Below are 13,037 nucleotides of genomic sequence, written 5' to 3' on the forward strand. Positions count from 1 at the left end.
AGTAACTCACCAACCAAAGGAAGTTTTCCTTTTTACCCCCTTCATACCAGGTATGTGTACTTATACTTATTATACCTATACCGGAACTGTTATCAACCATCTATAGGTATTTCTACAGATATGAGGGGAATAGAGATCAAATATGTTACCTAATCCTTTTTCCTAAGTCTAGCACTCGAAGCTTCCAGAAATTCGCGCCACTGCATAACTTCTTCAGGGACAGTCTTAAAGGCATATGCACCTGGGATATCCTCCATCGCGGTAGGTAAATCAACGCCAACCACGTAGTTTTGCGAAAGAGCCACAGCCCTCACAAAGTTATCTTTCGGAGTGACGAACTTGTGTTCCAGGTACATTGTCTGATTTTCCCAGCATAACATCTGTAAGTTCGGCATAAAATTGTAAAATTAGTTGAACGCTGAACTAATTGCCAACTAACATTAATCATAGCCATTGCCGCGTATTATATCTATGGACTGGCCTTACGGGCACTAAAAATGGTACCTACTAGTTCAGCGGTGTCACTCACGAATTCAAGTCAATAGTGCAGCCTAATGCAACTAGTTGCGACCAATCGCGCGCGTGATGCGAGCTCATCAACCAATCGCGTGCGTGAGAGGAACTCATCAACCAATCGTTGTCGCAGCGGGCGTAGCGGTGTCACACCGCTGCACTGGCCCCATTCATTTCCCATTCTTATTGCCCGTAAGGCCAGCCCTTATCTAGATTTATACGTTAATGATCAGAGCAAAAACCAACCTAGGTATTTATTTACCGAACGGCAAGTATTAGACTAATATTCTTTGACGACCGGTCTGGCCTAGTGGGTAGTGACCCTGCCTATGAAGCCGATGGTCCCGGGTTCGAATCCTGGTAAGGGCATTTATTTGTATGATGATGCAGACATTTGTTCCTGAGTCATGGTTGCTTTCCATGTATTTAAGTATTTATATATTATATATATATTGTTGTCTGAGTACCCACAACACAAGCCTTCTTGAGCTTACTGTGGGGCTTAGTCAATTTGTGTAAAAATGTCCTATAATATTTATTTATTTATACTCCGACAGATGAACTGAGACTTACCCTGGTTTCGACTTTATAATGGCTGAATAATGCGATTGGTCGTCTATATCGAATAGTGGACGCCTTCACGAAGGTCGTGCTCTTATACAATTTGGCATAAATGCCGGTTCGATCATAGAAGTGCTGCCTGGCGAAATCCACCGCTCGAAGGAACCGGGCGTTACTCATGTGCGTCAAAAAGATGTCAACATCCCTAGTTGTGCAAATACCTGAAACCAATGTTTCAGATTTGTGCCTGCAATTACCGAAAATATTTTATAAAAAGTTTGACGGAGTTGGGACAGTTGGCAAAGATTATTTATGAAACCCAGTTTCGTACGATTTCACAGATGATCAATGTTGCAGAAATTAATGTAAACAATCAGTTAATACACCTACAGCTGCAGGGCACCGGCTACAAAATTCCCGTCAACTCGTAGGGAATAAAATTGGTCTTGCGGACCCTTTAACCTCCTGAGACTAAATGTACATTACAAGGTACATAATCGTGCAATCTAATTTGAACATTTCATGAACCAAATAAAGTAGTAAGTAGGTATTTATTTGTTTCATTGCTTTTTATAGCAAACGAAATTCGTTCCAATTTATTTCTAAAAATAAGGTTCAAATTAAAAATTTGAAAACATATGCTGGGTCTTACGAGGTTAATACAAGTCTCCTCAGAGTACCTACCTATTATAACTAGCGACTCTCACCCTTTGAGTTACTGAGCCAGTGAAGTACTTAAGTAATGTCACAGAATAAATAATAGTACCTACTAGGTACAGAAGACTCACTCTCTATCAAAACACGTCTGTTACGATCAGGACAGATATGGCCGCTAGGTGGCGACAGCGCCACGCGCGGCTTATGGCAAACCCCAAAATTGGGGTCGAACGGATGTACTTTTATCTACCTGTAGCAAAGCGACGAAATCGCGGAGTGAGACACGCCTGGTAATGTACAATTTATAAAACGCGTAAGACTTACCATAATGAACTGTTGTTTCAGATATATTGCATTTCTTTGCGTAAAGTCTTCCGAATAAAATAACCCCAATCGCTCTGATATAGTAGCAAACATCGCAAAACATAAACAAAAGAGCCACTGCCGTTAATACGCTATACATATTGATTTATATATTTATCAATAATATAAAAAGATGTACGACCGTGCCACCACCCACTTTGCGTTAGCTAAATTAGCTTGTGTAATATTTAACTATGTAAATAATTTAAAATTGAAAACAACTCATATGGTTAATTAGTTTTTATTTTTAATTTATTCAAAGCATAGCAATTAGTTAAGCAATTATGAACATCTTTTGTCACCTAAGTCTCACCTCGGAATCTATCTTATTTATTATTATTTATATTTTTAAAGTTGTGTGATTAGATTATTTTAAGTTAACACAGTTTATTGAAAAAGGGTATCGTAGGTAGCTAAGTATTAGTCATTGATTGCTGCGATTACCTACTATTCACTTCACCTATCCTATTCACTTTCTTCTCGGAATTAAAACAACCTACATTTTGGTTAAAATTCCTACATACTGTCTAGTAAAGTCCACCACCATTTGACATTTTACTTTAATCCAGATTCCATTCCATAAGGTTTACTCGGGTAATTCCGAATGTCGAAAACTGTCGGATAATTCCAAGATAATTCCGAAAAGAGACTTTTATTATGACGGAATTAAGGGTGATTTTCATCTGAATTTCGGAATTATCCGACATTCGTTATTACCCGAATACACCTTACATTATAGTTCGTTTTTTTTAGCATTAGAAAGAACTTGCAAGAAGGTAAGCGATCTTGACATGTCTTTTAATTGAAAAACGCTTTTAAAAAACAAAAACTATTACTTATGAAAGCAGAAGAATAAAAATGATCGTATTAGTTTCATAATTGTTACATATTTGTCGTAATTTATTTTTGAAATGTGTTTTTCAATTAAAAGACACATCAAGATTGTTTACCTTATTTCTAATGCTAAAAAAACGAGGTATAGAGTCTGTTTGGAAAGAGAAGAGCCGTGGAATGTATTGGGCCCCATACATTCCTCTACTCTTCTCTTCTCGCACAGACACTACCTAATGCAGACAATTTATGTTTACACCGAACCATCAAACAGTAAGTCTTACTCGAAATTAGTTCTTACTTTAAAAAAGTCTAACGTTGTTTTAGAATATACATACCTATGCATATGTATGTCATCGTGCATTGTTGTCGCTACACTTGTCCGATGACGTCAGACGGAGATAGATTATACAGGGGAACCTTCATAAGGCGAAATCCGCGGTAATTCGTTCGATATTTAAAAGTCCAAAAATAAGAACTTACTATACTTTAAGTGATTTATTAAATAAAAACAATCATCATAAGTACATATCATTGTACATAATAAATAGAACGAGACAATATTCATTACACTTCATTAAATTCCGCGTAAGTCATTGCCATTAAATCTAATACTGCTATAACAAATAGTATAAAACAAATGACATATTTTAAATACTCGAGAAAGCAAAATACGTGTGTACTATAGTGATCGTTATCGGTGGCAATTTTGTGGCAGCCACTAGCCGTTACAAGCAATTTCAAGGCATAATCAGGCAATATGATTTTACACTATCTCTAAAGAATAATTTCAATTGATATTAGCTGTAACTAAGTAGATATATGTTTAACTTTATTGCTCTGTCACGAAGTCACCAACAGATTAACGTTCACTGATATTGACAACTTACAATTTACTCTAATAAACCAGCTATCTATTTTATCAGAAACTTCCAAATTGATAAAATATAGTATGAGGCTCGCGCGCACCGCCGAGTAAGAATGCCCCATACAAAAAGCTCACGGCCTGTGTTTCAAGACCTACGAGTATAAGGTCGATATATACCAAATTGAACTCGTTTTGATGCAAATTTAGTCTGCTTACAACTTTCCTTGTTTTGACTAGGGAAAATTGACAAAATAGTTTTTGAAGCAGGTACATATTTGACAATAACCCGGTGGGATTTCGAGGTCAGAAACTTGAATTAAAAAAAACCATTTTGTCATGATTAACATATAAAATATGGAACCCTAAAAACGAGCCGTCCGTTAATCCCTTAAGGGGTTCAGAGTTGCATGATACAATATTTGCTAAAAATAAGTTGCTATTACACGCACTCAGGGGGCCGATGTTTGAAATTCCACCACTCGATTTCGTGTATTTCGTTAAATGATATCTCCACTACTAGGCGTTTAAATTCTACTAATAGTATTGAAATCGAGTGGTCAACACCACTATATTCCAAATTTCGATCGCTCGTATTTCAAAAATTAGCATTTCGCCGTTTTCCACCGATTTTCGAGTGACAAAATCGAGCGATCGAAATTCAAAAATCGGCTCCAGTTATTTATACAAATCATTAATAGACGAAACTGTCCTACAGATTTTTATTCGTAACACATTGGAATACTTTCCCTACCTATCTACTCTAAATAAAACCATAAGTAGGTACTTCGAGTACAGTCAACAACAGAGCTATGAATACAGGCAAAGTGTCAAAAATATGTATACAGTACTTTATTGCCTGTACATTAAGGTCGTGTATACATATTTTTGGCACTTTGCCTGTATTCATAGCTCTGTTTTTGACTGTACATAAATACTTGATGTAATTCTAAGATAATATTTTAATCCTATAATTAAATTAACTAAGTATAAGACACAATAATAAATTAATTACTTGAAGTATATTGTGATACATATTTAGGTGCATTTTACTGCGTACGTACCTAACAAAATCGGAATGCACGTATTGTAAAAAATCTATTTTATCTTTAAGTAGTATTTTGTACTTTAAAAAAATCAGCTTTTAAGTAACTGGCTCGGGTGTAGATTTTAAATCTCACAGTTTGTAAAGTGCTTTTTTACAAAAAAAATCACAAACCGTGAGGAGACATACCCACATTTTGAGGTGAAGGAAAGTAATAAGTATCGAACGCTTACTACAGGCCTATAACCGCGAAAATCGAGGTTCGCAAATTGCGGGCATTTTTCTCTGTCACTCTAATTAGAATAGAATCCTTAGAATCCTTTATTGCGAACCATGGTACATAATAAAGTTGTTACAATAAAATTTTTTAGAACACATGGCACCCTGGTAGGGCATTGCAAATTAATCTTATGTCTAGTTATTTATGGAACATTTTTTTAAACTAAATACTGTTACGTAACTGTAACAATAAATAATACTGTTAAATAAGATAAATAAATCCTAAATAATAACAACTTTATCCTAGCTTATTTCTTGTATTAAGTAAGTCCTATGTTAACTTATATTTTACAAAAAGGGTTAATAATATTGTTAAGAATTAATAATTATTAGTAGTACTTATACTTATGAAAATGTATCCTCCATAAACTCTTGGACCGAATAGTATGCCTTCGATATTAAAAGTAGTTTTAGTTTTGACACGAATGGGTTAAGGTTTTTTATATTTCTTATATCGTTTGGCAGCTTATTATAAATCTGGATTGCTCTGAAATAAGGGCCTTTTTTGTAAATATCCAAAATTGGTTCCGGGGGGATGAGGTTATTGTTACGACGTGCACTTTTACAAAACTCAAATAACTGTGTGTTCTTCATGACAAAAGTAGAAATTTCTAAGATGTAGAGAGGGGAGAGTTAAAATTTGGAGATTAGTGAAACGTTTCTTACAACTGTCTGTTTGTCGTATATTGGTTAGTATGCGGACACATTTTTTTTGGGCTATAAGGAGATCGTGGGCGTCACTGCTATGGCCCCATAGAATAATACCATAACGTAACCAGGCTTGGGCGTAAGAGTGGTAAGCGTACATAGCGCACTCTGTATGTGTGTTTGACTTCAGAATGCCCAGAGCAAAATTACGCCTTCATTGGAGTAAAAGAGAAAGATCCCCGCAATTTGCGAATTTCGGTTTTTGCGGTAGCGCCTCTGAATGGAACAACATACGGATAGTTGAATTTTGAATTCTTCTATTTAGCTTAATTCGTGTCTTCAAGCTAACTACTAAGAGCCTTAGAAACGTTGATGTAAAAATCGTGTCAATAAATAAAATCGAATGTGTAATATTTAAATAAATAATATGACTGTACAAATAACAACATTAAGGCCCTGGTCTCCTATAAACGCCATCGGCCGCTTACAGCGTCTGCGTCACGATGCTTACTATAGAGATGTACTGTTGTGGTCTGTTTTAGACGTCGACGTCAGCGTCTTTTTTGTTCAAAAACCTTGACGCTGACGCCAGACGCCGCGTACAGCATAAAATAGGAGACCAGGGCCTAATAACCCTCGTTTAGTCACGTTTAGTAATACTGAGACCCATTTAAAGTATATATATTATAATTTAAGTGCTATTGTAGCTCGTCTATTCCCAAGACTCGAAATAAATATCCTTTTCACCACACCAGCTCGGAAAGGCTTACTTTGCACTTCAAAAACTGATAGCAAAGTTGCATTTTAATCACATGTGAGACAAAGTAATTAAATGCAAATTTTGAGTTGGTAGCTTATGTTTGCTGGTAAAAATGACTTTTAAATGATGATTTTGGATGATAAATATTTAATAACATTCATTTGGATTTGATTTGGTTTGATTTTGTTTGATATTTTACATTTAATATTTGCTTCAAGTTGGTGTGGTGAAAAATTTTGTGTTTCACTCGGGGGCAAATTTTGTTTAACCCTCGTGCTTTGAAACCCTCGCAACGCTCAAGATTCCATTTTTCGAACCACTCGCTACGCTCGTGGTTCAATTTTGGAATCTTTCGCTTGCTCGGGTATCAATATTAGCACGAGCGGTTAAACAACAACTTTGCCCCCTTGTAAAACAAATAACTATAACCTTCTCAGGGTCCCTTTGGGAACTTGTAGAAAAATTAAACAGCTTTAAGAGAGTCTTGAGTAACTTAGAGTCAAAACCACAGCATACCTACTGCTAAATAGGTACATGAGAGGAAATTGTGAATTACAGGGACAAGGATTATGAATTACCTACTCAAGTGAGACAAATATCAATGAAATCATGAGATTTATCAAGCATCTTGGAAGTTGCACCAATAGGTACCAATGAGTATATTATTATAGTTTACAGGACAGGAAAATGCACTAAGACGAATCTAGAATCAAAATCATATTTTTCAAATCTGAATACACCTCTATTTGACAATAGAGCAATAAATCAATCACGTGAAATGTGGGCCCGTCAATATCAGTCAATGTTTTAAGTCCCAAAATAGTAACTCACATTTTAACACATATTTTGTTTTGTTCATTATCACACAACTTTGCAGTTCCCAATCTCGTTGGTCCTATAATCATTAGAGTTTTAGACAACCAAAGAAAGCACCGACCAAAGCCTTCGAATTTTTAATAACAACAAGAATTCGCCTCGCAAATGTCCAATCTACATCTGTGTTCAAAGACTTCAAAGTAGGCACGGTAACAACTGCTTATGTTCCTTGCTTATCTTTATCGTAGCAGTCTTAGCTTAAAGCTAAAGACAAACAAATCAACATTTGCTTTCCTCATTCTACAAACTCGTATTTGTGTTCAACTGGATAAAAGCTTTTCCTCGCAATCAATATCCAAGCCAGTGTATTATTGGGAATTCGGGACGGAAATGACTATTATACACATAACTAATTAATCAGAATTACACGAAACAATATTAAGTTCCTTCTATTAATACCGCCTTTTCATGGCCGGACATTTTTCATTTCATCGTCGCTCTATAAGAGACTGGCTGATTATATTTTATAGTCACAGAATCAGCTTTAACTTCGTAACGACTCCGTGTCAAAAAAGATGACCCAGCCCAAACCCAACTCAGAACAATAAATGCATCAGTCTTCACCATTACCTACTTTAATCCTTCTTCCTAAGTCTAGCGCTCGCAGTCTCCAAGCACTGTTGCCACTGTACCACCTCCTCTGGAAAGGTTTTCATGTTGTTCGCTTCAGGGACGTCCGCCATGGCCGTCGGTAGGTCGAGACCGACTATGTGCGTCCGTGAGAGCACTATGGCGCGTACAAAGTTGTCCTTCAACGTGATGAACTTGTGCTCGAGGAAGACCGTCTTTTCGTCCCAGCATAACATCTGCAAGTTCATGAAATTTGATAGTGTGTTTACATTTGATACGAATGCACAAGAACGTAAAAATACCTCTAAATTGAGAGCTGCTGAAATTAAGTTTAGTTTAATTGTTACCTAATTGCTTTTTTATGGTGTAATTGTATCCAATACATAAATACTATGGTAGGTGGCGAGAAGGCGGGGTCAATAAGATATCTTTTGTGTAAATGTAAATGTTGTATATTTGTTGTCAAATTGGAGGTTGAATATTTTCAGATTTGGCATAGAATGTAGCAGAAGGTCGTAGAAAGTCGTAGAAGGGCTCAATCAATATGTCGATTGTTGAGAAAACGCGGCGCCAATCGAAACTTAATTAATGTATGGAACTACTTTTCGTTTGCGTTTGTACATGTTCGATTGTCATCTGGGCTAGGCCCTCTGATATTTTACGATTAGTGAAGTAAAATCTTACCTGTGGCCTATTTTATAAAGCTACAAGTTACAATTTACAAGCGGAAGTCTCTTTCTAACCCTATGTGTTAGATCGAGACTTCCGCTTGTAAATTGTAACTTGTAGCTTTATAAAATAGGCCACTGGTCTCTATTTTGTAAAAGCTGAATATGTCAAGCGGCCTCCTGTAGCGTATAGTACTAGCGCCCATCAGGGCCGCGCCTTTGACCGCCGCGAGCTTCTCGTAGAGCCCCGTGCGGTCATAGAAGTGTACTCGGCAGACATCAAACACTATGCTACGTAGGTATTTTACATTGCTATTGTCCCTATCTTGGTTGATAACTCTATTATTTAATTATGTGTGAAGCAGAATCTCACCTTGGTCTCTATTTTGTAAAGGCTGAATATGTCAAGCGGCCTTCTGTAGCGTATAGTACTAGCGCCCATCAGGGCCGCGCCTTTGACCGCCGCGAGCTTCTCGTAGAGCCCCGTGCGGTCATAGAAGTGGATGCGGGAGAAGTCTAGCGCTCGGAGGTAGCGCGCGTTGTTCATGTGTGTGAAGAAAATGTCCACGTCTCGAGTGGTGCACATACCTGGAAAGAATGTTCGCAATATATAAGAGAGTGCCAGTAACATGCCTATTACCTTTTTTTTATTGGGAGGAATATCCGTTATGGATACGACCGCACCGCAGGGACAGCGCGGAGGTTATGTCGGACTTTCACCGACTAAAAACCTCCCAGTTGTTCTCCTCAGCGCATTTCGGACGGCTCTGGGATATCCAACACGCCAGTGCCGTCCTAGCGGTATGCCCCTTTGTAGGTCCCCTCTTTTTTCAGCCGCAGTCCCTAGCTTAGTTAGATCTTCAACTATGTACCTCTATGACCAAGGCCGCTGTAATAGGAACTCATTGGACCTCCACGTTACAAAACTATCGCAGCCAAATAACACTAGACCCTACTCATAGTGTTGTGTTCCTGCCGGTGAGTGACGTTGCCAGAGCTTAATGAGGAGTTTTAGGGTCGGGAACGCGCATGTAACACCTCTGGAGTTGCAAGCATCTATAGGCTACGGAGACTGCTTATCAGGCGGGCGGTGTGCTTGTTTAGGTTGTTTGCGACCGACGTCTTCTTCCTTGCGTTATCCCGGCATTTTGCCTCGGGCACAGAATAAATAATAGTACTAAGTACAGAAGACTCACTCTCTAACAAAACGCTTCTGTTACGATCAGCACAGATATGGCCGCTAGGTGAAGACAGCGCCACGCGCGGCTTATGGCAAACCCCAAAATTGGGGCCGAACGGATGTACTTTTAGCTACCTGTAGCAAAGCGACGAAATCGCGGAGTGAGACACGCCTGCCTCGGGTCATAGGAGCCTGGAGTCGGCTTGAGATTTGACGTAGCCACTAGTTTTTATGTTATATGCTACATAAGTTATAGGGTAGAGCCCCAACAGGTGGATATAGGATATCTACCTACCGTATAAATGTCGACAAGGCCGCATCCAACTCAAGCGAATTTGCTAAGCATTTTTGATACAAACCGTATCTGTGCAAAATTAGCGTAGATAGATAGATATAGGGCCTAATCAAATTCACCTAGGCCCAGAGGAGACGATACGTTGAACAATAGATAAGATTAGGGCAGAAGGCAATTAGTATTGATTAAAATTTCTTTAATTTATTGCTGGAGCCGTTTGGCCACTATGTAAGGCTCCTCTTCACGTTGGGACAACGCCAACGCCAACGAGGGACGCATTTATGCGTTAGAGGGAGCAAGTGATATTGCTATCTCATTCTACCGTATGGCTGCGTCCCTCGTTGACGTTGGCGTTGGCCCAACGTGAAGAGGAGCCTTAATACCTACTCGTAGGTCTACTAAATATTCTGAACACGTGGAACAACCTGGGCAATGTCGTGGTGTGTTTTAGATATTTAAGAGCTCCTTGCCAAATGATAACTACTTTTACTACTTGCATAAATATGTACCTATCTACCGACGATGACAATAACTGGCTATTTATATGGAAACACCGCAAAAATGGACTTTGAGCTGAAGATAAACTGGTAAAAAAAGTCTCGGTCAGAGATCGTGCAGCAACGTAATCTATTACATAGGTATAGTTTATGTACGTGCTGTACACTCGTTAGGAAATTCTCGAGAGCCGTCAATAATAAAGACTGGCACTTACAATTAACCATACATGTTGTTCTTCTCATCATTGATTTAAAATTAGTGAAGTCTTTAGATAGAGTCCAGACCAGAGTAGCATCTTCGCTCGATAAGCTACTTAGGCCTCATTGTAGATGGATATAATGTTTATATAAATGTTGTGTATTTTACGATGAGTAGCGTCAAAACTGCCGAGGCAATTTTGATATAGGTACCTATAGGTCTCAATCAATTCGTATTGTGGAGTGAAGTTTCATCTTTAAGAATTGTGAAGTAAAATGGCTTATCTCTTATCAACTTCAAATGAAGTTCGTTACGACTTTAACTGATATTTTTAACTGAATTCCAAAAAGGATGATTTTTGCGAACAAAGCCATAACTGGGTTAAAGTTTTCACATGCCATTCATGGGCCTACGCCTGGCCGAGCAATTGGGTACTCTATCAAAGTTTACCGGTTTCATGACTCAGGAATATGGAAACAACGACCGGCGTGCGGCAAATCGCATGCGCAAACTAACCTTCATACTGATGATTATAATTTTAGCAAACTCTCCATTACATCATAATGGTAAACAGCTCGTAAAAATGCAAGTGATTCCACAAATAGAGTTTTCTAATGATGACACATACTCGTAGGTAACAACTCAAACAAGTACAATGCAGTCGCACTTGTTCCGGCGAGCCTTGAGTGCGAAAAATCAATAGTACCTTGTAGAATATTTACCGTAATTGTTCTTGCCTTCTTGGTTTACCTAGTAAACTATTTTATAGAGAACATGGCCTCTAAGTTGTTGTATCTTAGACAGAAACTACTTATACCTTTCCGGTTCAAGATTCTTTTACGAGACATATTACATTTTGTAGTGATTTTTCTTGACGTAACCTAAAAGTCCTAAAACCCGCTTGTTTCTATCAATGCAAAGAATGTGGAAAAAATAATATAAAAAGTTTATAAAACATCAGTTATCATTTTTAAAACATGAGTATTTTATCAATATTTCAAATACTTGCCGTATAGCACTGTGGTTTCATTGATCTTGAATCTTCTTTGAAACAGTCTCCCAAATAAAACGATTAAATAAGCTCTAAGATAATATCCCACATCCCAGACCAGAAGCAAAATAACAATAATTGTTATAATTACGCTATACATCTCGCTATTTTGGTGAATACTATTTAGAAATTACACAAGCTTGCCGCGCGACACATGCCTTGACACTAGCAGCTGACGGATGAAACCTCAAGGTCGTCTGCGCGGATATGGCGCGATTCACGCTTAGAGAGATTTTTGGCATTGGCATGAAATGGAAGAAATAAATAAATTATAAACTCATATTTATCTAAATTATAGCGCTAAACACGGTCGAACCACCCATGACCTTGGTTCGGTCCATGGTTTGTGCTTACTTCGGTTGCGTTGCGTGCGTATTTGCGTAATATTTATCTCTCACTCACAAATAGCCGCGTTCTTGTATTCTTATCGCATGGTACAGAATGGCTTTGTTATTAATATTATTTGTCGACAAAAGTAGTGCGTGCGTAATTTTATCAAATGTGATTCGTTTTGGAACCCATTCTAAATGGAAATACTTCCATCTTCCATAATTGTTTAAAAAAAAAAGGAAATACTTGTCAATGTCATTGAATGACAAGTGTCATATGAAAATACCAAAGAATATTATTATTTTCATATTTTTTTTAAATATTCGTAGTGATTATTATTATTAAATTAGATTAGATATATAACATTATTAATGATATTAGTTGAATAAAGCTAAATTTTGTTCTAACAGCTATGAAACCGATATAAACAGTTTTATGAATATAGAGTAAAAAAAGACCAAACCAATGTCTTCCACTAGTTCGAAACTCGTTCTAGGGCTATCGTGCGCAATATCGTTGGGCATAGTGAGCTATGTTCACATAAAGCAGCAATCAGACAGGTAATAAATATAGTTCATAATGTCCTTACTCCATCCACATAAGTGCAGTCATACCATATAAAAAATGTCACGAGGAATTTCGAACATTGACATTCCTATCTCTATCGCACGCGCATAATTACGTTGCTATCCTGCACGCACAGTGTCATTGACCGCCGTCATAGGGCAGGACAGCAATATGTATAACCGCGAGCGCTAGAGATACGAACAGACTGGTCAATGTACAAAATTTCTCATGCTAAAGCATCCTTTCCTTATTATTAATAATTATTATATTAACACTAAGTAA

The 13,037-nt window shown here is 37.7% G+C and overlaps 2 protein-coding genes across 4 annotated transcripts; both read right to left on the minus strand.

Moving 5' to 3' along the window:
* Window positions 1-89: 89 nt before the first annotated feature.
* LOC134665980 (protein THEM6-like) lies at window positions 90-2,248 on the minus strand. Its single transcript, XM_063523039.1, has 3 exons — window positions 2,056-2,248; window positions 1,087-1,295; window positions 90-380 (listed from the first exon to the last, which is right to left on the minus strand). Exons 1-3 carry the CDS (start codon window positions 2,192-2,194, stop codon window positions 150-152), a joined length of 579 nt encoding a protein of 192 aa, XP_063379109.1. The 5' UTR covers window positions 2,195-2,248; the 3' UTR covers window positions 90-149.
* A 1,153-nt stretch (window positions 2,249-3,401) lies between these two features.
* On the minus strand, window positions 3,402-9,244 carry LOC134665981 (protein THEM6-like). Of its 3 annotated transcripts, none has more exons than XR_010098439.1 (3): window positions 9,010-9,244; window positions 6,946-8,204; window positions 3,402-6,501 (listed from the first exon to the last, which is right to left on the minus strand). XR_010098439.1 is itself a non-coding variant. In XM_063523041.1 (2 exons), the coding sequence occupies exons 1-2, from the start codon at window positions 9,220-9,222 to the stop codon at window positions 7,974-7,976; spliced, it is 444 nt and encodes a 147-aa protein (XP_063379111.1). In that variant the 5' UTR covers window positions 9,223-9,244; the 3' UTR covers window positions 3,402-7,973. The 3 variants fall into 3 exon arrangements, 1 of the variants encoding a protein (XP_063379111.1); XR_010098438.1 differs by having other exon boundaries at window positions 3,402-6,218; window positions 6,397-8,204; XM_063523041.1 differs by having other exon boundaries at window positions 3,402-8,204.
* Between the last annotated feature and the right edge of the window lie 3,793 nt (window positions 9,245-13,037).

This window comes from Cydia fagiglandana, chromosome 7 (genome assembly GCF_963556715.1).
Source record: "Cydia fagiglandana chromosome 7, ilCydFagi1.1, whole genome shotgun sequence".
NCBI lineage: Eukaryota > Metazoa > Arthropoda > Insecta > Lepidoptera > Tortricidae > Cydia > Cydia fagiglandana.

Coding starts and splice junctions, on each gene's coding strand:
- LOC134665980 (XM_063523039.1), bottom strand. CDS start 2,194: ATGTATAGCGTATTAACGGCAGTGGCTCTTTTGTTTATGTTTTGCGAT. Junction 1,296..2,055: donor TGAAACAACAGTTCATTATG/GTAAGTCTTACG, acceptor CATTGGTTTCAG/GTATTTGCACAACTAGGGAT. Junction 381..1,086: donor ATTATAAAGTCGAAACCAGG/GTAAGTCTCAGT, acceptor CCGAACTTACAG/ATGTTATGCTGGGAAAATCA.
- LOC134665981 (XM_063523041.1), bottom strand. CDS start 9,222: ATGTGCACCACTCGAGACGTGGACATTTTCTTCACACACATGAACAAC. Junction 8,205..9,009: donor TTTACAAAATAGAGACCAAG/GTGAGATTCTGC, acceptor ATGAACTTGCAG/ATGTTATGCTGGGACGAAAA.